General features: G+C 37.1%; 2 protein-coding genes across 2 annotated transcripts in view; both read right to left on the reverse strand.

Annotated features, from left to right (window-relative positions):
* The window catches only part of LOC119083014, a 64,375-nt gene that overhangs the window by 10,021 nt on the left and 28,607 nt on the right, over positions 1-25,747 (reverse strand). The gene's annotated exons all lie outside the window — the stretch shown is intronic.
* Positions 2,148-3,172, reverse strand: LOC119083056. Its single transcript, XM_037192676.1, has 4 exons — positions 2,972-3,172; positions 2,579-2,737; positions 2,287-2,460; positions 2,148-2,222 (listed from the first exon to the last, which is right to left on the reverse strand). Exons 1-4 carry the CDS (start codon positions 3,035-3,037, stop codon positions 2,148-2,150), a joined length of 474 nt encoding a protein of 157 aa, XP_037048571.1. The 5' UTR covers positions 3,038-3,172.

Raw genomic sequence — 25,747 nt, forward strand, 5'->3', positions numbered from 1 at the left:
AACCTGTCTCAAAGATTGGCGTACCTAACAACTCTAAAGAAGATTCATCAACCTTCTTAATACCTGGTAACAAAGCTGATATTTCAGCGTACATATGCGCTTCTTCATCAGGGGTCGCATTTATAAAGAAAACCTCACATTTCTTCGTATTCAGGCGTAGTCCTGAAACGTCATAAAACGATAATACTTTCTGAATATCAACTAAAACAGTTGATAATTCATCACCTATAGTACCATCGTCCAAATACCAGCCATTAAATCGCGACAAAAGGGAATGCGTCATTCGCATTATACCTATACAGAAACCTGTAGGACCTAATGGGTCTCCCTGCTGATAGCCTCTTTGAGACAACAAAGGATTATCGGCGAAATACAGATTTGAAACAAGTCGATATGCTTGCTGTAGCAAGGGAAACAACTCTGGGCAAACATCTTTTACCTCTCCTAACATAAACTTCCTAAAAAGCATATTAAATGCATTCTCAAAGTCAAACTTAACAAGAGCCATCGGCTTATCATGCCTAGTCTTACAAAATTCACGCATAGCGTGAACTAAAGCTTCAGCTCCCCCTTTAATTCCGAATCCAAACTGAAAAGGTTTCAGTTTCCTCACCAACTGTTCCCTAATCTTATAATTTGAAATCTTCCCTGCAACACGTCTCCAAACTAAACCTACAGCAATTGGTCTTACATCGTTCTCTCCTTTATTAAGAGCAGTTAACGATGCACCAAAGAAAACCTTCAAAACATCCTTTTGTACTAGACCTGATCTAATAATATCTATCAAGGAAGACACAGCTTTAAGCAATTCATTAGCTGAATCACCACAAGTGAAAGATGTCAAATCTTTCAAGTGTCTCGGTCTTAAACCCCCTATCCCTCCTGACGAACTTAAAGGGAAGCTCCTAATAGCCTTAACTACATCTCCTACCTCAGTCGGTGATATCTCGAAGTCTAATTTCACCTCTTCGAAAGTACCCCCTTCATCTACTGGGTGTTTAGTCTGAAGCTTAGCAGCAGTCTCAACAGTCTGCGGAGCCAATGACTCATTTGAGCACAAAACTCTCAAAGCACCCTTAACATCTCCCTCACTCACTTTTCTAGTCGCCGTCTTAATGACAGAACTCTCCTTATCCACAGCCTTAAAGCTAAAAGGCACTCCCTTAGTTTCTAAAACCTTAGACAGAGCCTGGTTAACATCAGTAGACTCTACAAAAGCAACTAAATTCTTCCTGATAACATTTATGCCATCACTTCCTTTAGACTTACTACTAAGAACGATATATGGAAAAGCCATAAGCTTCATCCAAGAATCAAGGTCGTTCTTTCTAACTAGATCCCTAATAACCCGCGTGAGCTCCTGACAAACTACAGTCCTAACCGATTTCTGTATAACACGAGTCAACGGCACTGACAACCTACACTGATTGAGCAACAAACCAAATTCACCTAAAACATCTGAAACATTAACCTCAACAGAAGGATGAAGCACTTCATCTTCATCTTTCGAAGATACATTGCTATCAACACTAGCACGCTCATGTATCCTCATATGGATTTTTAATCCACGACTATTTTTCGCTAAAAAACCACATATCTCACATGAAACCCTATCATCTATACTACTTCCAAATAAAAGGCCCGAAGGAAGTGTAACGTTCTCGTTTCTACATTTCCTTTTAGGGCCTCGTCTAACTAAACCTTCCTCATTACTCGCTACTAAGTTCGCCAATCCCTGACACTTTAAATTTGAACAATACCAATCACTTTTCTCACTGATTATTCTGTCATACTCCTCATCTGAAATAAAATTGCATATTTGATGAAATAAAATTTTACATCCCTTGCAAAGAATCCATTTTTCCATTTCCATGTTGCGGTCATTCATATCCACCAAACATAAGCAATATTTGTCCGTGTTTTCAGACATACCACCAGAAGCTTGTCCCATAACGTCTTATGACAAGCGAAAGTAAGTCTATGTGAACGATCAGCACGAAATATTCAATTGAAATCGTTTGTTTGCAATTTGATCAACTTATGGATGGCGATATATTATATTTTCAGCTCAAAATTCGTTCAAATATTAAAATTTTCTTAAAATTTTCGTGGAGCAAAATTTTTGCACGTCGTTTCTCTTGCAACGCCTACCACTTGCCACTGGGAATGATTTCCGGAAGTGAATCGTAATAGAATGTAGCATTCCTGGAGTATCTGTGCCCCTAAATGTTGACGAAAACATGCAACAGTGAGGATATTTGTCAAAAAAGTCTTTATAATGTCTACCGAAATGGGACACGGATCGTAAAAATTGCCTTGTTTTCGCATTTCAGCGAGTGGTAGATATCGGTAGAAAATTGATGAGTTTTTTTGGTCCAGAAAGTCGCAGAAATTCTGTTCAAATTTAACCATAAAAGAACGAACAATAGTTGCAAATTTACGATACAGTTGAATTTCGACCTGTAAAAATTTCGTGGTCATAATAAACAAACAAACGATTTTACTTCGAAGCTTATTTCCCCTTTTAAAAAAATTTATGAAATCTACCCCACTACCCCTCAGCCTATTTTATAATTACGTAGAAGTTGGTTAGCACAACATCCGGTTGAAGGGTGAGTTCCATGTTACTCATACTCATCGTGTGGTTAATGAGTTTCGTCGTGCAGGTGAAGTTATAGACCAGTTTCGAGTCAAGTCTTTTGCATATCACTCGTTTTGGAGAAATGTCATAAAATTCCTGGAACAGGATAAATTGTACATTACAGGCAGGACAAGAATAGAGGTTCCGGTATCCGGATTTTCTTTCATTGAATTTTAAACAATTGGGGTAAGCCATTGTGGTTCGTAAAGGTTGTGAGTAAGACGATTTCATAGACTTTTCGACATAAAATATATGGAAGAAATGTCACAAGTTCTCGAAATTGTTCCAAAAAGGAACAGACTGAAGTAAGCAACGATGGAGTCCGATTACCTTTGCAGCAGTAAAACAAAGCAAATTAATTGAAAATAACAAAAATTGCAATACTCGGTGCGACATTGTCAAAAGATAAGCTACATTGGCGAACTGATGTTCAAAAATGTTAAGTTCATTGTGTGTCCGGTTGTCGCGATTGATAAATTTATATATAATTGCGATCTACATTAGTGCTGTTTGCAGAGTTAACAGGAAGAAGCATTTGGACACGATCATTTCACCACCTAATGTGTCGGTTAAAGTCTTCGTGCTATATTAACAAAATAGCGAAATATGCCTAGCAGCCGTTTAGAAGTTGCATAACACTAACGGAAGGTGAGGCGCATCAGTTCATGTGGGACCGTCCATAGTTATCTAGTTACGTTTATTCGTTCTAGTATAGTAAGTGATTACATAGATTACAATTAGGCCTCATGTTGGGCCTCTTTTGTGAACGTCCATAACACGCATGTCTAACTTTCCTCGGTTCATCGGGTTCACCTCCCCATTGACACCTGGGATTTATGGACGGTCATTATACATTGTAAATGTACAGGTGTGTCAGCCCAGAACGAAAAACAATTGAACGAGAAACGCGAAATTTCGTATCACGACTTCATTTTTGACAGATGAATTCATTTTTGTCATGTTGTCATCATCTTATTTCCTTATGACTAACATTGTTGCACCTGACTGCTGCGTTTGTATGGAATCGAATAGATCTGTTACAAATAACTGTAAACCAGAACTTTGACAACACAAACGACTACGATTTCATCCATAGGGTTGAACATAACCTAAAGCCAACAAATTTCTTCGTTAAAATTTTCGTCAACGTGAAAGATTAGGTTAAGTCAACGAATTCTGTGGATGAAATTTGACATTTCGAAATGACCTTGCAACATAACGAAACAAGTAGGAATCCGTGCTCAAAGTATACAAACACTGATTGATTTGCAATGTAAAGCTACCGAAAAATTTCTTTTCAGCTCTTTTCGCACTGTCACAAATTAAGAGTGAAGGTAATGTAAATACGCAGTTAAGGACGGACTTCCAAGGCTGTAAACTTTGGGGGGTCATGCAAATAGCCATGTTATTAGATACGCGGGAACACACCACTTCTGAAGATTTTACATATTAAAAAAAATTCACCACATTGTCACGGCTACGAGAATCGTCACAGGTAGTGAATTTATGTATAAAATCCGCCATTTTATCTTCAACTGTGGTGTGTCACCCGCGTATCTGTATCTGCGTGACCTCCTCAAAGTTTACAGCCTTAGAAGGCCGTGCTTTACTACGCATTTCTACTTTCAGTTGAATTTAGTTTTGTCACGTTCCACACAAATTGAATTCGTTTGCGTCAAGCTAGTGGTGAGGTGAATCCTTTTCCATACAAACTTAGCAGGTGCAACAACATTAGCCACAAGAAAATATGATGAAGGCAACATAACAAAAATGGGTTCACCCGAAAGTAGGGATCCTAAATCTCTTCGATGTGCTGAGAGTCTGCATTACCTTGAGTATTTATATACTTTGTGTATGTATTCAACGAGTCGACAGCTATGTATATCTAGGACATAAACTGAAGTTAGGTCTGGACAACCAAACTGCAGAAATAAGACGTAGGATTGGTCTTGCATGGGCAGCGTTCGGGAAACTCAGACTAATTTTCAAAAGCAAAATGAATAATAGTCTTAAACGCAAAGTTTTCGACACTTGTGTCCTTCCAGTGCTCACTTATGGAGCGGAAACGTTAACTTTAACAAAAGCATCCGAAGATAAATTGAGAGTGACACAAAGAGCCATGGAACGGAGTATGCTCGGAATAACACTCAGAGACAGAATGACGAATCAATGGATTCGACAACAAACCAGGGTCGTTGATGTCATGGAAAGAATAGCATCTCTGAAATGGAGCTGGGCATGGACAAACGGAATTAAGAATATTACAGGTACAAACTAGCAGCAAATGGCAATCGTTCGTCGTCGTCGTCGTCGCCAAATGGCAATGGATCGTACGAAATGGAAAGAAGTTGGAGAGGCCTACATCCAGCAGTGGATAGAAACAGGCTGAAAAAGAAGAAGAAGAAGAAGTATGTACAATAGGCTTACCTTCGGTAGGAAAAAAAAATTATTTTTTTCGAATAGAACAATAATGTGGACTTTAAACAAGGAATTGATGTTCGTACTGACTGTCGGTCTAAATCTTAATACAATGGCATTGAAGACTTCTTTTATAGTTTATAAAACAAGACTTTACGCGCAAAATGAAGAATTTGCAGCAAAAATGACTGCTGAGTTAGACGATGTAAACAACCAATACGAAACATTGGACGAATTGAACAGCAAAATAGTAGAAACGATAATGGGTTTCATGGAATCAAAATGCAAATCCGTCCAAATGAAAGAGTCGAAAATCAGTAGAGAAACTCTTGATCTGATCGCAAGCCGAGTACACTTAATAAAAGACGGAAAAAGAGATTCGGTAGAATACCAGGACTTGACAAAAATTATCAATAATGTCCAACTGGCTCAAAACACAATTGAAGCTAATTGTAACATGAAGGTCCTACGGTCAAAAATGACGAACGCAAAGAAAGAAATCTTCAAATTACGAGACAAAACAGGAACAATTCAAACGGATCGAAATGCGATATAAAATATCGGAAAGGAATTTTACGAAGATTTATTCTCATCAGTTCGACCAGATCCGACGAATACCAACGAAGATAGACCAATAATAAGAAATGTAGGATCGGAAGATATGCCTGACATAACTATTCATGAAGTACAGGCTGCAGTAGCCGAAATGAAGAACAAAAAGTCTCCCGGTGAAGATGGTGTTCCAGTGGAAGCCATTAAACTAGGTGGCGACTCATTATTGGGTGCAATAACGACTTTGTTTAATCAATGTCTTCAATGGGAAGAAGTACCAGAAGCATGGGAAAATGCAGTGATAACATTGTTGCATAAAAAAGGAGACATAACAAAGTTGGAAAACTATCGACCCATAAGTCTCTTATCAACACTCTACAAGTTGTTCATGAAAATAGTTACGAAGAGGAACACCAAGAAGCTCGACTTCTACCAACCTGTTGAACAAGCTGCATTTAGATCAGGATTCAGCACAAACGACCACTTACATGTGATGAGAACGCTAATTGAGAAATGCAATGAATACAAGATTGCTGTGGTCTTGATATTCATAGACTTTGAAAAAGCTTTTGATTCAGTGGAAACATGGTCGATATTGGACTCATTAGACGAGTGCAGAGTAGACTCAAGATACTCCAACACAAGATACGTCTATAAAAACGCTACGTCGTGTATAAAACTTCATAAAAGCACTGAAAAATTCAGAATTGGTAGAGGTGTACGACAGGGTGACACCATATCACCTAAGTTATTCACATCGATTCTGGAGAGTGTTTTTAAGAAATTAGACTGGAGTGAAATGGGTATCAACATAAATGGAGAGTACCTGAGTAATCTCCGTTTCGCAGATGACATCTCCCTGATGGCAGCTGATCTAGATCAGGCGCAAATTATGTTGCAACAGCTGAATGAGGAGTCAAACAAAGTCGGCCTCAAGATGAATTTGTCAAAAACGAAAATCATGACAAACATTGACGACGACAGAGACATTAAAATCGGTGATACTGTCATTGAACGAGTCGACAGTTATGTGTACCTTGGTCACAAATTGAAGTTGGGTCTAGACAACCAAACTGCAGAAATAAAACGTAGAATTGGTCTTGCATGGGCAGCGTTCGGAAAACTCAGGCTAATTTTCAAAAGCAAAATGAACAATAGTCTGAAACGTAAAGTGTTCGATACGTGTGTCCTTCCTGTGCTCACATATGGAGCGGAAACGTTAACGTTAACAAAAGCTTCCGAAAATAAATTAAGAGTGGCACAAAGAGCTATGGAACGAAGTATGCTTGGAATTACGCTCAGAGATAGAATGACAAATCAATGGATTCGACAACAAACAAAAGTCGTTGATGTCATGGAAAGAATAGCATCTTTAAAGTGGAGCTGGGCGGGATATATTGCAAGAAGGACGGACGAACGTTGGACCAAAAAGATCATGAACTGGAGACCACCTAAAACACGACCTAGAGGTAGACCACCAGAGAGATGGAGTAATGGTATAAAGAGAATTGCAGGCGAAAATTGGCAACAAGTGGCAACTAATCGTTCGGAATGGAAAAGAATTGGGGAGGCCTACGTCCAGCAGTGGACAGAAACAGGCTGAAAAAGAAGAAGAAGAAGAAGAAAACATGACTACACACATGCAGTCATTTTGAAATTAAAACTTTCAACAGACAAGACTGGAGCCATCAACAAAAACTTCAATATTTAATTGAAGAATGTTAATTACGTGTCTTAATCAAATAAAATTCTTTACCTTCATCACATATCGCATAAAATTAAGACGAAGTCAGAGAAAAACAAAAAACAAAACATCAAACACCCATCAATTTGAAGATCGTTTTAAAGAATTTGTTTAACGATTCGACGAATGACGACCGTCCTCCACTAAGCGAATTAATATTATTGATATTCGATGCGATCGACCAGATTGATTGATAGTTTTCCTTTTGTCGAACAATTACACTTTTTCTCATTGCTTCGATTAAACATTTTATTTCTATGACAAGCCATATCTTGATCATTCGTCGATATCAAAGATATCACACAACAACAACAAAATAAAATTCAATTAACTTGTAGATCGACTTTTATATCATATACCTGTGTTATGCTCACAGGTATACGTCGAATGTTAAGTAATAATTTTCTCTGTGCTCAGAACATAATTGGAAAATCCATTCTGAAATGAGTTATTTATTACCGAGAGTTGATTTATATGTCTGATACAGTCAGACATCAGTGTCACTATTTTTGGTATACAATTGGATTTTGGAGAAGATTTTTTGTTTTGTTTGGGTCTGTGGCCTTTGGTCTTCACTCGAATCGAATAAGAAGTGTCGCCTGAGGCTATTTTTATATGCGAGAATCCCGATCGTGAATTCTATTATTTGCGTGCGATGTTTTTTTTTTCTTCGTTTGAGACTGTTGATTATTTGGTCAGTGTGAAGTCGGCATACCAACGGGTGCCAGATGTTTGCGCGATAAAATTTTATTTGCTTTAGGTGCTTTGTTTTCAATTCAATTTTAACTGAATTGATACCACAATTGTATAACTGATGTGGCCTGTGTCATTATTGTTTCAATTTAATGAATGGAAGAATCGTTATTCATAGTTATAGTTAGCGATGTGCTACCTACGTGGTATACCTAACGTACTATCAATTTGTCTGTCAATGAAACTGTTTTTAATCTGTGTACCAACGGAGCATGCCGTTACTGTCTATTTAGAGAGTGACGTATAGTGTCAAAATTGACATTAGAACAAAAGAATTCTGTCAATTTTGCTACTACACATCGCTATCTAAATGGGTTTGTTCTATGCTGTAAATTAAGATATTGAAATGCATAGATGTCGCCACTAGAGAAAGGGGTAAACTATAATGCATCACTAGAAGAGTGGAATGAGTTCGTCCGCGATGTGTACAGTTAACCAGGAGGTGGACTACCAAAGTATATAAACACTGAAGGTAATGCAAATCCGCAGTTACACACGGATCCAAACTTTCAGGTGAATTTTAGCTCCGTCATGTTACACACGTATTCAATTCGTTTGCGTCAAGTTGCATCTAGTGGTGAATCTGGAACGATTTAGCGGCGTTATGTTGCACACATATAAAATTCGTTTGCGTCAAGTTGTATTTAGTGGTGAATTGGAAGTATTTAGGGGCCGTAATGTTGCACAAGTCTAAGTTAGACAACATACGAAAATGAATTCACCTGAAAGTTTGGATCCGTAATTTCTCTGATCCGTTGAGGGTCTGCATTACCTTCAGTGTTTATATACTTTGGGGACTACGACATCAGATCTATTTTCTCTATTCAATCTCAATTCTACTATTATACATGATAGAGAACGGTTCGCCATTTTTGGAAAGATGTCGCTGCCACAAACCCGCTGTCAACAGAGAAATAATTATTTTTTTACTCGACGAATTTTAGTCAAATAAACCCTAACGTACGGTGATGACTATCGGCTGAAAATTTCTTCCTAATTCTTAGTTACGAATTTGAATGGCTCAGCATTACCCATTTTGCCTAGATCCATCCAATATTGATGCATAATTTTGCAATGAGAATCGCATTTCAAGGTACTGTGTACACACATAAATTATAATGTGCACGAACAAAGCGATTTCACTGGTCATTAAACAACCTCCAGCAAATTTCCTTTGCGGTTAAAGCTCATGGACAGCGATGAAGAGAATATCGTTTTTGCCATTTTATACCTCTTCTGCTGCATTATTGCTTGTTATTCCACCACACATCACATAAAATAAAATGCTTCAGTTGGCCTATAACATCCACATCTAATAATAATACCGATTTGCAATAGGGAAAAAATAAGAGCGCATGTAAGGTGTTTTAAGCGAAGACCGAAGACGGAAAAAATAGCGCCGGAAATTGTTCGTTAAGGAATCACAGTGATCGCACTCCGTGCGTTGTAGATTATTTTAATAAGTTAAATTGGCTAATAGGCAATTTTTAATGATTGAAGGCGCCTCATGGTTTATGCTTGTTTCTTTCATGTCTCAATTTATCGACTTCTATGCTGAATAACAGACACTACAGAGAAGAAATGTTTTTTGTTTTGCCACGGGACAAAATTACAGAATTTTTCTCGTAATTTGGTCCCTTTTGCATGAAATACGCATACAACGTATGTGGACTAAGAGTAAAACCTGGTATAATTACTACACTTAAGTTGTGGACGGTATATGTTGAAACTCCGATAGTATGTCGATCGCAGTTTACAGTTTAAATAAAACCGATCGATTACTCGTAGTAAGAAATTATGTCAGAAAAAAGATAACGTCGTTGAAAGGGCAACACGATCGAATTGAAGTCCTTTATTTCTCAGCCGAGAAATCCCAAAAAATCACAGGAGATTTTGGTCGGCTAATTGCAGCTAGCCGCCGCCAGAGGTTTAGGTCGGCGGCTCGTGCATATTTTATCCATAAAAGACAAAAAGATGACACAAACCAACAAAATTAAATTAATTTTTTGGGACAATACCGTTACTTGAGAATGCACCCGTACTTTTAATGTCCCTTGCGATGCCTATCTTTAAGATATTTTCTACTTTGATTTTCGTATTTTTTTTATTTTTTCTTCAAAACGACATTCCAAGCAAATTGAGAAATTTAAGAAAATTTTCAAGAATTTGTAGAAAATCTTGTCTATGGACATGGTCATTTGTTTGTGAAAATCCCAAATTTTATGAAAATCGTAACAGATGTGAAATTTCCTTAGAGTAATTATAATTACTCTAAGGAAATTTCATGAAAAGCGCAAAAATTCGTTAAAACCGCGAAAACTTGTGAACAGAGCGAAAATTCGTAAAAAGCTAGAAAATTCGTAAAAAATCGCAAAAATTCGTGAAAATTACAAAAATTTGACATCCAGCCGCCGCCAGCCGACCTTTTTGAACTTTTTTAACGGCTTTTTTGGACGGCTAGACGCCGCCGGCGTTTATTTTTCGGCTCTCCACTCTGGTTCGACGTATAAACATATGAGTGACATGAATAGTCACGAGCAGTATCTTCTTCTTCTTCTTCTTTTTCAGCCTGTTTCTGTCCACTGCTGGACGTAGGCCTCCCCAATTCTTTTCCATTCCGAACGATTAGTATGTATGATTAATAATAAAAAAATTCGCCAACATACGTCCAGTATGTATGAAATGGCTGGCAGACAGCTTCATTTCTGCCTTACTCAATGATTATACGTCGGACATGTACGATATACATGTCAGAAGTTGGAATATACACATCCGAAGTAAGGCAGAAATGAAGCTGTCTGCCAGCCATTTCATACATACTGGACGTATGTTGGCGAAATTTTTTATCAGTGTGCACGCTCTTTTTCGTACATTGAAATGTATGGCAGCACGCTTTTTTCAGACCCCCTCACCCAAAAAAGATTGAGTACTATTTGAATGGCCCTCATGAAGTATAATTCGTCTAAGGCTTTGACAGCTCAAATAACCTTGGAACCGACCTATATTTTAGGCATATTCATTTGTGTGAAATACTTAGAAAAACTTTTTGCTCAACCTAGCAAGCCTAGCAAAATGTGGATATTATTCTTTAAAAACAACGGAGATATCAACGTTTGAATGTCATTCTCATACAAGAAATATCAGATTCGACCGTTCTTATATGCAGCACTTTGTAAATACCATACCACTAAACGCGCGGATTGAATTAGGAAAAGAAGTAGTCGGGTTTATGAAAATAAAAATAAACTTAACAAAAAGTTAAAAAAATGGAATCTAATCGAAAGATCTTTAATATGTTAACAAGAGATAAAGAAAAGTTATTGAAAGATGGATTTTCTTTGTTCGATTCCACACAAACAAGAAAAAAGTGATCGGTGTATAAAAAAAAGTTAGTGTTAAGCAAGCTAGCTCGCTACCACTACACTCTACACCTCTCACTTAATGAACACTATAAAAAATTCATTTAATGGAACAAGAACAAGAAATGGAGCGCATTGATGTTTTCGCTGGAATATTTAATTGTTGTTTATGTGCTGAGATGCATAACTATTTTTATTACATTTACAGCAGATGATAGACTTTCGATTCAACATATAATAAGAAAATTAGAAAAAAAATCAATTTACGTTCAGAACGTAACGAACGTAGAAAAAAGGCATCGAATAATAGACTTCTTTGTAGTTTAATTGAATTTTAATGAATTTCTTGGTGAAGTAGAATTGAAAACATTCCCAAGAATGTTGATGGAAATATTGTGTATAACCAAAGATAATTCAGCTCCATCTGAGCAAACAGCGAATTTATGATATTCGAATTGTTTATTAAATATTTTGGTTTCTTTGCCACACAGCCAATGCCGCAGAAAACTCTCATTCTAGCATTCTGCATTCGAAGCTTCATAAAAGCTAGATTGCCATTACACCTGACTGCGAGTGACGGGATCATCACGACATGTTGAGCTTCGCCTGTCAAGGTCCCCTACATACTTTTCATGCGCACGTTGTGTTTTGCCCTATTTTCTCCCCTCAAATTTGCTTTTTTTTGACGATCGGTCGAGTGACATTTCTAGTGAAATATAAAACTTTTCTCATTCGAACTGTCACTTTGTTCATGTTTTCGAAAATGGTATGGCGAATCGATGTTTTTGGAAGACGAGAATCCGTGGCCTTATGAGGATTGAAAAGTACACGTCTATGACGGTTATTCGTAATCGTGGTTTTGTGTGCCGTTAACAATCAGAAAGATAAGATGCCTTGCATACCATGACGCTTCTGTATGGAACTTTTGAATTTTCTCAATAAATCAGTCGAATGAAATTAATTCGTCGAATAGGAACTTTATTGATCCTATTCGACGAATTAAGTGCCAAGTGAGAGCAGAGATCGGAGTCTGGCGCTTGGTTACAAGCATTACCATCCAAATCAATCGGTACATTGTTAGATAACAACGCATTCCGGATCGTTATCCACGTTTGGGTCTGGACATTGGTGCACCACACACATGTATATGCGGTTCACAAGTTGACAAAAAAGATCACCATGGGTTGAAGTGTAAAAGAAGTGCAGGTCGTCACATGCGTCACACAGAACTGAATCGTATTATTAAACGTGCTCTACTGTCAGCAGGAATACCTTCAAGATTGGAACATGTTGGATTGGGAAGAGATGACGGAAAAAGGGTTGACTGAATGTCTCTGGTACCTTGGTCGAAGGGTTGCACCTTAATTTGAGACGGAACATGCACTGATACTTTTGTGGCCAGTAACATTCGCCTCAGTTCAAAACAAGCTGGTAAAGCCGCTGACGTTAAAGTACAAATGAAAGCAAAGCAATACGAATCCTTAATAAATCAAGGTACCATTCGCCGTTGAGACCATGGGCGCATTCGAATCGCATTCGAAACACTGGAACCGAGATCGAAATCATTTCTTAAACAAAAATTGAGTTTGGTCATACAAAGAGGCAACGCAGCGGCTGTGATGGGAACTTTTAAAGGAGAAGAAAAGATGGAGGAGATATTTTATCGGGTGTGAAATGGTATTGAAAAAATCAAATTCTGTACGAATGCTGAAAATAAAGAACTTCTAAGTGAGAGCAGTAGAGAGTCCCATCGTTTGGTAAGCCACAAACTATATCTGAAAGGCCATTACCACACAGGACAGATTAAATTATCGAGCCTTTCTTATTCTCGTCAAACTCTCTACTCGGATCAACTCAAGTTTATAAAATCATCATAATCATACTCGGTGAGCAATTAAGCATAATCCAAATTGTTGTAATTTAAATTAACATTTTTATTATAATGTTCGTATGATGCGAAATGTATGTGAATAGATGATGTAGGCGCCATGCCATATTTCAAAGTTGAATAATTCTTCTATCAACAACGATAATAATGTGTAGTGTAGTAATATAGTAACGAACGATGGCTGCTTGGATGAAATGGTACTCCAGACGGCGCAGCGCAGAACATTAATTTGCAATTTATTTTAAGTACACGAACATCATCTGCACTCTTTTTGCTTATCGCCCCAAAAGAAGTTTCGCTTTGATGGATTACTTTCCATTATAAATTCCTAATTAGTTATGCGAACACCAAGAATGCACAGTCATCTTTGAATAATTGATCTTTTTTGCAGCAGGAATGTTGTAGACAGAAAAAAAATCTTCGCTTCAATTGTCTCTTAGTTCATGGGAAGCATAATCTACGCGTGGTGGTTTGGTTATGCCAAACTGTATCACGCAAAATTAACCATTTTTCATACACTCTGCCACCCACAGGCTTGTCAATGTTTGCCTACAGTTCTACCGTTTTCCAACTTCTTAAAATTACGAATGCTTTGAGAATCGACGCCCCGGGACTCGATTCTCATGCGTTCGTAACTTCAAATATTCGTAGCTTGACAGTTGAGTGTATAAGATCCTATAAGAGCTGTCAAGTTACGAATTCCTAAAGTTACGAATGGTTCGAGAATCGGCGCTCTGGGACCTTATTCTCGAAACTTTCTTAACTTGACAGTTCTTATGGGATTTTATACATGCAACTGTCAAATTGAGTTTCGAAAATACGAGAATCGTCGCCCTGAACATTAGCACATTGAAATTAATTGTGGCTTGCCAACTTTCGGCACCCTGGACTTTACTTAAATAGTCGAGGAATGCCTCCAAGTAAATTTCTAAAAATCCAAATGAATTCCAGATTTTTAGAAATTTAATTGGAGGCATTCCACGACTATTTAAGTAAAGTCCAGGGTGCCAAAAGTTGACAAGCCGCAGAGGGATTCTTTTGAAAAACAGCCTACCGAAATCGGACGCATTTTCCAGTGGAATTTTTTATATTTGCCTAGAAAGGACCTCGACCCTAGAACCCAAAACCACTTTCAAAAAAATTCTTCGAAGCTTTTGTGACTGGTGAAAGGTGATCAAAAACCGAAAACTTGCACTTTTCTTACCAAAATTTCTCCAGGTACACGAGCCGTACATGGTCTTGTGTGGTGTCATTAGAAAGGTAATCACATGTACTATTGAGCCGAATAGAGGCTCATTGGTTTTAAAATTAATCCACACTGAAATTTGTGCAGTTGAAGTTTTCAACCGAAAACTTGCACTTTTCTTACCAATATTTCTCCAGTTACACGAGGCGTACATGGTGGTGTGGGGTATCATTTGAAAGGTAATTTTATGTGCTTTTGGGCCAAATAGGGTCTTATGGGGTTTGGATGCATATGCGATAAAATATGAGAAGTTGAAATGTTTAAGTGTCCATATTTCATCGCATATACATCCAAACCCCATAAGACCCTATTTGGCCCAAAAGCACATAAAAGTACCTTTCAAATGATACCCCACACGTCCATGTACGGCTCGTGTAATTAGAGAAATATTGGTAAGAAAAATGCAAGTTTTCTGTTGAAGACTTCAACTGCACAAATTTCAGTGTGGATTAATTTTAAAACCAATGAGTCTCTATTCGGCTCAATAGTACATGTGATTACCTTTCTAATGACACCCCACACGACCCTGTACGGCTCGTGTACCTGGAGAAATTTTGGTAAGAAAAGTGCAAATTTTCGGCTTTCGATCACCTTTCACCAGCCATAAAAGCTTCGAAGAATTTTTTTTGAGAGTGGTTTTGGCTTCTAGGGTCGAAGTCCTTTCTAGGTACCTATAAAAAGTTCCACTAGAAAACACGCCCGATTTCGGTAGGCTGTTTTTCAAAAGAATCCCTCGCAATTATTTTGAATGTGTTAAGGATTAAGCTGAAAACTGTCACGTTACGAATTCTTAAATCCATAAGAATCGACGCCCTGAACAAGTGACTTTCTGACATACTATTGATCTGATAAACGCATTAGATAGGCCAAACCAGCAATACTGACAATACATCTCGCCGAGATGATCTCGGTATTTCAATATAGAACCAGACGTTTACACATTCAAGTGCGAACATTTGAATTTTCATACTCAAAATGTTCATACAAAACACTGGTTAATATGTGTGGTTGTTGGTATATACCAGCCTAATGGTCGCTTCATCAATAGACCAGCATGTGTCGTGTCATCAAATCGGGTGATGGAATGATATGAAAGTAAGTTTACCTTCATTTCATTTATGATTCACTAGACTTGTGCTTGCAAAAAGGTATGACCTACTTCATACAGGTTGATCATCTCTTTACCACTGATGGCCTGATAAGATCTGGTTTATTTTTGAACAGCGCTATTAAATGCAAAGCATCGTAAGACGCTTATCACATTATCTCACAGTTCGAAACAGCAACAGTTTTCAATCACATCGGTGTTTCAAGATGGTAATGATCGCCATGATGGATCTAAATCAGCCAACATTTCATTCATTTTTGAGAGATAATCTAAAAAAAATCGAAATTTCCGACAATGTTATTCGTGGTTAGATTACAATTCATACGACCAGCGTTTACATGTTGCCATTTTCACTTGATTCCCACACTTAATCTTTTTATTAAAATTCAACCAGCGTGGAATATGTATAATTCATTACCTACTGACCCATAATATTCTTTTTCCGTTTTGAAATGCGCAGTTCCAACGGTAAATGATAGCAAAACGTATTGATCATTGGATTTTGCACACCGACCGGCCATATAATATTACTATACCTTTCCTCCGGAGAGTTGAATATGGTCCGAGAAACATGGAGAAGACGAAACGAAAAAAGAAATGACTAGTTGAAAACCCACGATCTTACGTTTTGAATATGCTAACCCAGAGGTTGAACTGGATAGACAGCATAAACAAACGGAATGGCTGTGAAATGTGTAATGGCATGATATTCGAATAATAATAGTAGGTTACAGTGCATGCTGCGAAAATGATTCATTACATGGGGGAACAATTTTGAGATACGAGCAACTCACAAGTGTGTGTTTAAGCGCCAAGGTTTGAAAACTGTTATTTTGACAAGGGTAGAGTTTGCATATCCGAGCCGAAGGCGAGGTATGTAACTACCCGCGTCAAAATAACAGTTTTCAAACCGAGGCGCTTAAACACACACGCGTGAGTTGCGAGTTTCAAAATTGTTTCCCCAAGTAATGAATCATGGCAGCACCTTGCACTGTATTCTATTTTATTGCTTGTCCAAGCGAAAATTGATTCTTACATATCAATTCCTTAACGCAGTAACAACGAATCTAGTATACCGCCGAACCCTCCGAAATTGGCTCACACGTCTACGAAGAAAAAAATCCCGAAAACAACACTAATGTTATGTTGGTATTGTTACAGCAGTAATCTCAATACACGTCACAACGGTCACAACAGTCGGCTTGTCACTGAATTGTTTTTCCGTTTCAGGATAATGCATTAATTTTGTTGTCTTCGTTATTTAGAATAAAAATTTTGCAGTGAAGTGAAGTGAATAATGTCTAACATAAGCAAAGTGTTTGGTGTTCTCGAATATAAGTGAAAAATACGCAACTAAAAGTGTTTGCCATGTGTTCATTACAAACATTGAATTTATTGCTGGAGCAAAAAATGGCTGACACTTTCAGTTTTGTGATTTTCTTTTCGAAATAATTCAAATGTTTTTGTGACATTCAACTCACGCCACTGGAAAATTTGTGTTCAAAAACACAAAACATCAATAATTATTTTCTTTTTTTCTGTTGGAAGGCATTAAATATTTCAGATGATGCATTCTCCTTCATCTGGCTACACCCCGCGAAAACTCGTTTTACGTGAATGACTGTGCACCCCGCGAAAATAGAGATTCCTTGACGATAGTGTCACACAAATATCCCTCATGTAATCGACCATTTTCGCAGGGGCCAAATTGATATGTAAGAATCAATTTTCGCTTGGGGCAAGCAATAAAACTTATTAAAGGAGATTAATTTGCAAAGCGAAAAAAAAATAAATTAAACAAACCGTCGTCGTCGCCGACAGTGAATCAAAAGCACGATTTTGATTTGTATTAATTTGCACGGTGGTATACACTCGACAATAAGTGTGTTAATTTTGAGGTGCGTGTGTACAGCCAAATTCGAAAATCAATTTCATGTCGTACACACATCAAACATAATTTTCTTGTCAGTCGGGATGATGGGTGCAATTTAAAAGGAATCGGTGAAATCATTCTTGAAGAGGTTAAACGTTCTTTCGAACAAACGCTATAAAGAATAGACGTAGGATCGGATTAGACTTACAAGTTCAGAGTCATGGTCAGTCAGATAAAGTAGAATGTGAGCAAATCAAGTAACGTATTTGCACTAGCATTCGTTGTAAGGTATTTTATCATACTTGTGCCATGTTGTGACGTCGCGCTTATTTATCTAGAAGGATAAATCGACTGTAGATGGATAGATAGATAAATGGAAATTATTGACAAGTGCAACTGTTGTTGTCTCCTTTTCGCTAATATTATAAAATAGGATATCGATACATGAGAGGCAATCTCGGCACTGCAAATGAGGTTATCAATGTAAAGCTAAGATAATGTACAACTAGCATATTAGGTTCACAATAACTCTCTGAAGCTCACACAGATTTCGAAAATTTTTGTTGTACATTTTTTCGGACATATATCAAAGGATGTTCTCAAACCTGGCATGACCTGAAAGTACTTGACATCGACTTTACAACTAGCCCACTCTCACCTGCATCGCTCACATTTAGCGGTCAAAAAATGAGTCTTAAAACACACTTTTTCCACCTTCGGAGATCTTCCACCAGCAACCAGGTCTCAAGACTATCTGAGGCCTGTTTTGAGGTCTACTGGCAAAGACCTTTCAAATCGTGTATATATCCATCCCAGATTAAATGGGTCCGATAGGTGGACTTTCAAAAGAATCCCTCTGAACGAAACATTTATCGAAAATGAAGTGAGATTACGTCTGAAAGTACCGTAACTTGAAGATGATCTACTCAAAAACAGACATAGTGTCGAGTCAACATAGCCAACATCACAATGATACTCAGTTGTACATTCAGTGTGATAGGTTCCCTTAATGCCTTCAATGACCCTTCATCTTCAGTAAAACCATCAAACACTTCTCCCGTGTTTTCGTTACTGACCTTGATTCACGTTAATTCTAACTTATCATTTCAACCGACATCGTTAATGACATTTTAATTAACGTTTTGCCCGTCCTGACCGTGTGAAATATGGAACATTAGAATACATTTCTCACCGACAACGGCAAAAAATCACCAAGATCTTATTAACCGTGACGAATGCTAAACAATTCGTTACATCCAATCGCTAATTATCCTATGCGGATCGTCAACATACTTATATAGGTGCTGTGTGTTGTTATATCTTTTTTCGAGCATTTTGATTGTTCTCCGGATTACCAGTCCAGTAATACCTCCGCACATAAGCATGCAATCAAACCTAGTTAAGTGTCACGATTTACTCGCACAAATTGCATGTGAATTTGGTCTTACTAGGAAAGTGGAACAATAAAATCGAATTAAAGCATGGCGGTGATTCAATCAACTATGAACTTATGGTGTTGTGCGTTGTGCAGAGAAGAAAATTATTGACATGGAATAATGTATGGTAAAGAAGGTCAAATCGAAATGTTTTCGATAGCCTATTTACGAAAGATGCATGGGCATATGTTGAAGGATGGTGGTTGTGCACCAGAACGAGAAGTTAAAATAATTTGAAAAAATGTTTTACCTAACTTCACTAAATCGACGGGGTAGATAAACCAATGTGACCGCTATAAAGCTTCATTGGACAGGAGGAATGAAATAGAAAGGAATAATTTTTGCTCTGTACAATTTGACTCTTCTTCGAAGAAAATCAAACACGTTCCGATCCTCAAACTCACACTGTTCAACTAGGTACCAACATTCGAAAACCGTCAGCACCGAAAAACTATATTCGAAAATGGACAATAAAGCCCAACTTCAGATAAAATCAACCGGTACACCGTTACCAATCGGCCTACCGTTGATTTACTGTATCACCCACCAAAAGACATGAACATGTTGCTGCTAATAATTTGGCCTTTGCTGGTAAATTATGGTAAAACATGTAAGTATGCCTCGCCGTTTAAACAACAACATAAAATCAGACCTCCTTGTAGATGAAATCGTTGTCATTTTTACAATTTGTATAATGTCACGCCCATTACTGTACATCTTTTACTCTTTGTTATAACGATTATAGGTATACACCGACCGAATATGCTTCCCGTATCTATTCTGCTATAAAGCCTTTGTGTATCGTTAAAAATTTCCTCTATTCACGAGAATGACATAAAATAAAACGTTTTACCAACAATAAGATTAAGGCACCGAAATATAACAAAGATGTGAACACGAAAATGATAAACAGTCGCTGTTTTGATAGCGAAAAAACCAAACAAAATGCAAAACGAAAAGAAACAGACAAAAGAAAATAAAGCAAAGACACTGGGAAAAGCGATACGATTAGCCTCGATTTTGAACCTCAAACATATTTTGTAATACATAAAAATTCTTGTGCTTGAATGCAAAATACACAACCAGAAACGAAAAGAACCTTTGGCGTTTTACCGTGTGCTGCATTTATAAGATGATATATAACTGTAATACTGTTATCGTTGTACTTCTCTCTATTATACATGGATTTGTAATGGAAAGTTTAGTCAATGTAGTGCAACAACGGACTGAGCTACCTACAACATCCAGGCCATTTTGCTTTAATATGTGAGAAATAAATAGCAAAAGAAAGGTTTTTTTTTTTGATAAATATCATTCAAGATTCTACAACGCAAACCAGAGCTAAACAGCACTCATTTCGAAGTGTATGTGATGATTCGTTCGTTTTCGTGAATGTTTACGTTTTGTGAAACGAATGGGTTATTTGAAGGTTAACTTAGCTGTCAAACCGTCATCCATGGGGACATAACCAAAAAAATGTTGTTGACGAAATGCTTTTACAAAGGAGTTGAGGTTATGGTTCCGTGGTTGCACTCGTTCGTTTTCGGATTGTCAAAAATCGTTTTTACAGTACATACGATGGAACAGACCTGAGACTAAATAGTTAACAAAACTTTTATATGAAGGTCCAGTCTAGTCTTTGACTACTTAGTCTAAGGCACAGACCTATTGAACCTCACTTTATTGAACGGGATGAGTAGATGGGTACGTAATATAAAATTCGAAATGTGCATCACAGTGCAATAAAATGAGAAAATCTGTACTTCAGTGCGTAGTTGAAGTTCATTTTGAATGCGAAAATGAGGAAAAAAATTTATTGAAAATTGGTAACGAAGGAATGATATTAAATTCATTTCTTTCTTTCTTTGGGTTTTATTTTCGAACATTTTCCATCAATGAAATTTTTCCACCAACCATGGCCTTTTTTTGAAAATCTTAGTTCAGAATAGGTTACTTCCAACATTAAAGCCGAACAAAATGAACCGAACACGAACACGAACCGATGTCATCCATGGAACCATATAACCACAACTTATTTTTCTTTGTTATTTTGACAATAGATTAAGATTGATTCATTCAGTAGATGGAAGCACGGGGTTTCGGTGTTGCCCACATTGCTATGTCAATCATATGTGCAAGGTTTTTAATTTGTGCTAGGTGAAGTTCTTTTTCACCAAGCGATCAGCGTAACCTCCCAAGTATAATATCTGAGATTGTCAATGACGTGTGGCAACGTGCAAAAACAAAAATCAAAACCCACCAGAAACCGGTGGCGATCCGCTTGTCAAATTCCTTAATCTATTCAGAGAGATGCTAATATGACGACTGGGTCGTTTCGACGGATAGAGGGAATATGTCGAATGATTTTGTAATTGGTTGAGCGAAAATGTATTGAATTCTCTCTCAAAATCCCAACTGTCATTCGACATATTCCCTCTATCCGTCGAAACGACCCAGTCGTCATATTAGCAACTCTCTGAATCTATTGCATTGTTAGTAGTGTTGAGGTTATGCCTCTATGAATGACGGCTTGACATTTCATTTCACCTTGGAAATTTCTCGAAAATATTGAAAATATTTATTAGAACGTTTATATCGACCACATGACTCCTATCTTTACGAGAAAATGCAAATCCTAATTTGATTGCATAAGCCTCCGAATATTTCTTATGTTCATGCTAGAAGCAGAGCTGTGCCACATGCGATCAATAACATCAATTAGTTGGAAAAGTCACTTCTCGGCGACTTTGAAATAAGTGGCCAAAATTGTTTCAGCTGTTTTCCAATGATTCACTCATAGAAACAGAAGTTGTACGGGTGTACTTTTGTTTGTATGAGCGGATCTCATGACGATTCACTTATTGTAAAGTCGCTGATTGTACTTATGACCTGAAAGTGCCTATCTTACCAATTTTTTTTTAGATTGTGAACCGTTTCCTGATATACTAAAACGTGTTGTCGCTTGTTTCTTTCATCCAGACGTTAGACTTTATCGTCTTGTATAATTACCTGGAAAGAAAAAAGAATAATTAGTATTTATGAAGAGTAAATGATTTATGGTTTTTCAGGCAAAAGGCGAAAAGAAGTGATATTAAATACGATAGAACAGACCTGTTGCCAGAAGCGTTATCATGTTACGGTGACATTCGAGTAATACATTCAAATAATACTCTTTGGGCATTTCCCAGAGAAATGATAACAGATGTCGCTGCGCTTACCCTACGGGACTCTGTGGGTCGAAAGCAACGCCATCTGTTATCGTTTCTTTGTTACTTTCCAAGCTGCATCTAATCGCAATAAACAGTTCGTTCGAAATTTTGTTGTCTTTCTAATGCTGATACACGGAAGTCATACCTTTTGAAGTGAATCAGTAAACTCTGTTGTAGCAGCGAAAGAATTTTCAACAATAATTCCTGTTTTACGAAACTGAATTTAATGAAAAATAAATTACCGAAAGGTCGTTGATCAAATACAATTTGCATACGCGATTGTAAGGTAGCATGTTAACTCTGTATCAGCAATTAGAAGAAATTTCACGCACACAAATTACAGCCGAACATAACAATGCATAACATTACTCTTTCGTTCGCTCTTCTTCTGTATTTATTTTAAATCTAACTTATTTCCGCGTATACCAAGAACAAAACGTGTGTAACAGACAGCAGCATAAAAAGATAGAGGTATATCATCATGGCCTGGCGTATTTATATTTTTATAAAATTACAATCTCATAAATTAATTGTAATCTCATCTAGAACCTGTTAAATCTTAATTAAGAGAATTTTCTACTTGAGAAATTTTCACCCAACATTTTCCTGCTCCAGCGAGCTATTGTTTTGCAATATAGTTTAACATTAGAGTTGTAGCATAATGTGTGCGAAGCTGCTGGAGAGATGTTTCTGTTGCATCAAACATATTTTGTATAAATTAAAAAATTTTACTTTGGATTTTGAATGAGGGGGAAGGCAATACTGTAGTTTTCAGATTTACTGACACTAAAGACCATCTTCAAGATATAATACTGTACTTTCAGAGTTTGAAATTCAATTAATTTGAACGAAATTTCTTTAACGTGACATGGCATTTTTTAACGTGGATGACATTTCAAACGTCCTTGAAGGTGATCTATCCCAAACTATCTAAACACTGAAGGTAATGCAAATCCACAGTTACACATGGATCCAAAAAAATTCGTTTGCGTCAAGTTGTATTTAGTGGTGAATTCGAAGTATTTAGGGGCCGTAATGTTGCACAAGTCTAAGTTAGACAACATACGAAAATGAATTCACCTGAAAGTCTGGATCCGTAATTTCCCTGATCCGCTAAGGGTCTGCATTACCTTCAGTATTCATATACTTTGATCTATCCTACGAAATCTCTTCTTGACATATCTATTTAAATGTACATCTATACAGTAGCGCCTAGATTTACCTGAAACCGGATTTAATGAATTTTGACCTGACATGAAATCTGTTTTCGGATTGCAGGTCAGGTCAGCTTTGTATGAAAACTTCTTAAAATTTCAGGTCAACTTGGCATGTGGGAGAAATTCTGGTCAGGTTGCCTACATGACAGGTCATACAATTTTTTGACAGCGGTCGATCTTTTCCGAACTTTATAGTGGACCTATATCATATTCATATGCTTCCACCAAGTCTTTACCACGGTAAAAGTCAGAGAAATTGTAACAGATGGCGTTGCTGCCAGCGTAGCGTCATCTGTTACAATTTATCTGGTAAAAACCATTTCGTAAGTTTTTTATGCGTTACAGGAAGTGTATGTGAAGTAGTCACCATGGGCCACATTTTCCTCTTTGTCTCACCATATACGTCGACTATTTTAACGAAACGTCTTTCCATTTTTGATCAATTATTTTTCTGAATTTTTAAGAATGTTTTTTTGGAAAAACGTTGGAAACTTCTGAAATTATGTTGAGGAGAATCGGGAAAATGTTTTTCAAAATTTGGTTCCGTTTGAAAAGTGGATTGCCACCGGTTTCCAGTAGGGTTTTGATTTTTGTTTTTTACACGTTGCCACCCGAGCTGTTGTCAAATTCATGGTTCTTTATAGGAAGGTTATGCTGATCGCTTAGTGAAAAAAGAACTTCACCTTGCAACGAATTTAAGACCCTGGACATACAGAGAAATGAAAACAGAGGGCCGGCGCAGCGCCCTCTGTTATCATTTCTCTGTGGACAAATATTTGACATTGCAATGTGGGCAACATAAAAAAACTAAATTTCAGAACCCTGTGCTTCCACCTTCGTAGAAAACACATACTAGACGAACGAATCTGAATCTATTCGGTTAAAAAATTTGTTGCAAGTGGCTTTCCCCTCACTTTCGTTTCAATTCAAACTCACTCACTACCTTTCGATATTACTTTCGTAACGCAGGCAACTTTGTATATTTATTATATTCTCGATTAAGTCGTACAAAAGACCAAGCAACTCTTTTGTGTGCCGATGATTGTTATATATAAAGTCAAGAAGAGACGGTGGCGTTGAGGTTTTCTAGGTAATTATGCACATAAGGAGTGAATGCCTTTTCAATAAGTAACAATTGAGTACATTAGGGCTAATAAATGACTGATGTACCTTCCATGCCTCTTCTACTCCTCCTATTTTGCTTTGTCTTCGGTGTGATTGTTGTTGTTTATTTTAATGTTTTATTGTTGAAATTGAAGTGTTAGTGTACTTATTAGTAGAGTTAAAACATTCGTGCTTCGAAGTATTTTGTACTGAGTGGAAAAAAATGATAATTTAATTACACATCTCTCCCAATATATTGCCATCCATCGCAACGTATGTACACATGCTACATTACATTAAGTCCATCAAGCTAATTGTTGTTGAATGTGGAAAAATAAATAAATAAAAAATTTATTGAAGGAAATTGTTACGATGCTGAATTTATGATCAATGGATAAGTAATGGTATTGTTGGTACGGAGTGCTATTTATGAAATTATTCTTCATCTTTTTAACATCATTGAACTTGACTGGCATTGTTAGCCAGAAGAGTAATAATTTCTTGTTTATAAGGAAAAAAAAAACTTTCAACCGAATCACAACTGAAAGGTCATTCAATGGGTTGTTGCAATGAAAAATGGTTCTCGGATCTTGGTTAGATTCTTCGTTTTTTTCTGTTATTTAGAATTTTCATTTAACATTTTATGACTTTAGGATGTGCATTACAAGTCATTTACTATTGAAATTAAGTGCGGGATTGTGGTGTGATAAGGAAACCATCTATTAGGCAATAGTTATTTGTTTACCGGGGGGAGGAAATATGAAATTCAAACTCGTGCGAAATTGAGGCGCAAACATCGCTCTTGTTGCAAATTCCTATATTTTCTCTCAGAGATGAACACAACCACGACACGAAAACATCGACTAGCCATTCCATTTTCGAAAACATAAACTAAGGGACGGTTAGAATGAGAAAAGTTCGATTTTCTCCCTACGGGAGAGATAGTGCTACACTTTTCTGACTAGAAATGTCATTCGACCAGTCGTCAAGAAAAGGTGATTTTCATTGCCTATTTAGAGGAGAAAATACGGCAAAAGACAATGTGCGCATGAAAAGATTTTTTTTTACTAGGTTCAAGCAGACAGTAGTTCAGGTAAAGACGACAGACAAATATTTATTTTCATAATAGGTTCTGCATATTCAACAATCCAATGGACATTGTCATCACAAACGTAGAGTCGAATTTACATATACTTTAA

The sequence above is a fragment of the Bradysia coprophila genome, unplaced genomic scaffold (genome assembly GCF_014529535.1).
Source record: "Bradysia coprophila strain Holo2 unplaced genomic scaffold, BU_Bcop_v1 contig_538, whole genome shotgun sequence".
Classification (NCBI taxonomy): domain Eukaryota; kingdom Metazoa; phylum Arthropoda; class Insecta; order Diptera; family Sciaridae; genus Bradysia; species Bradysia coprophila.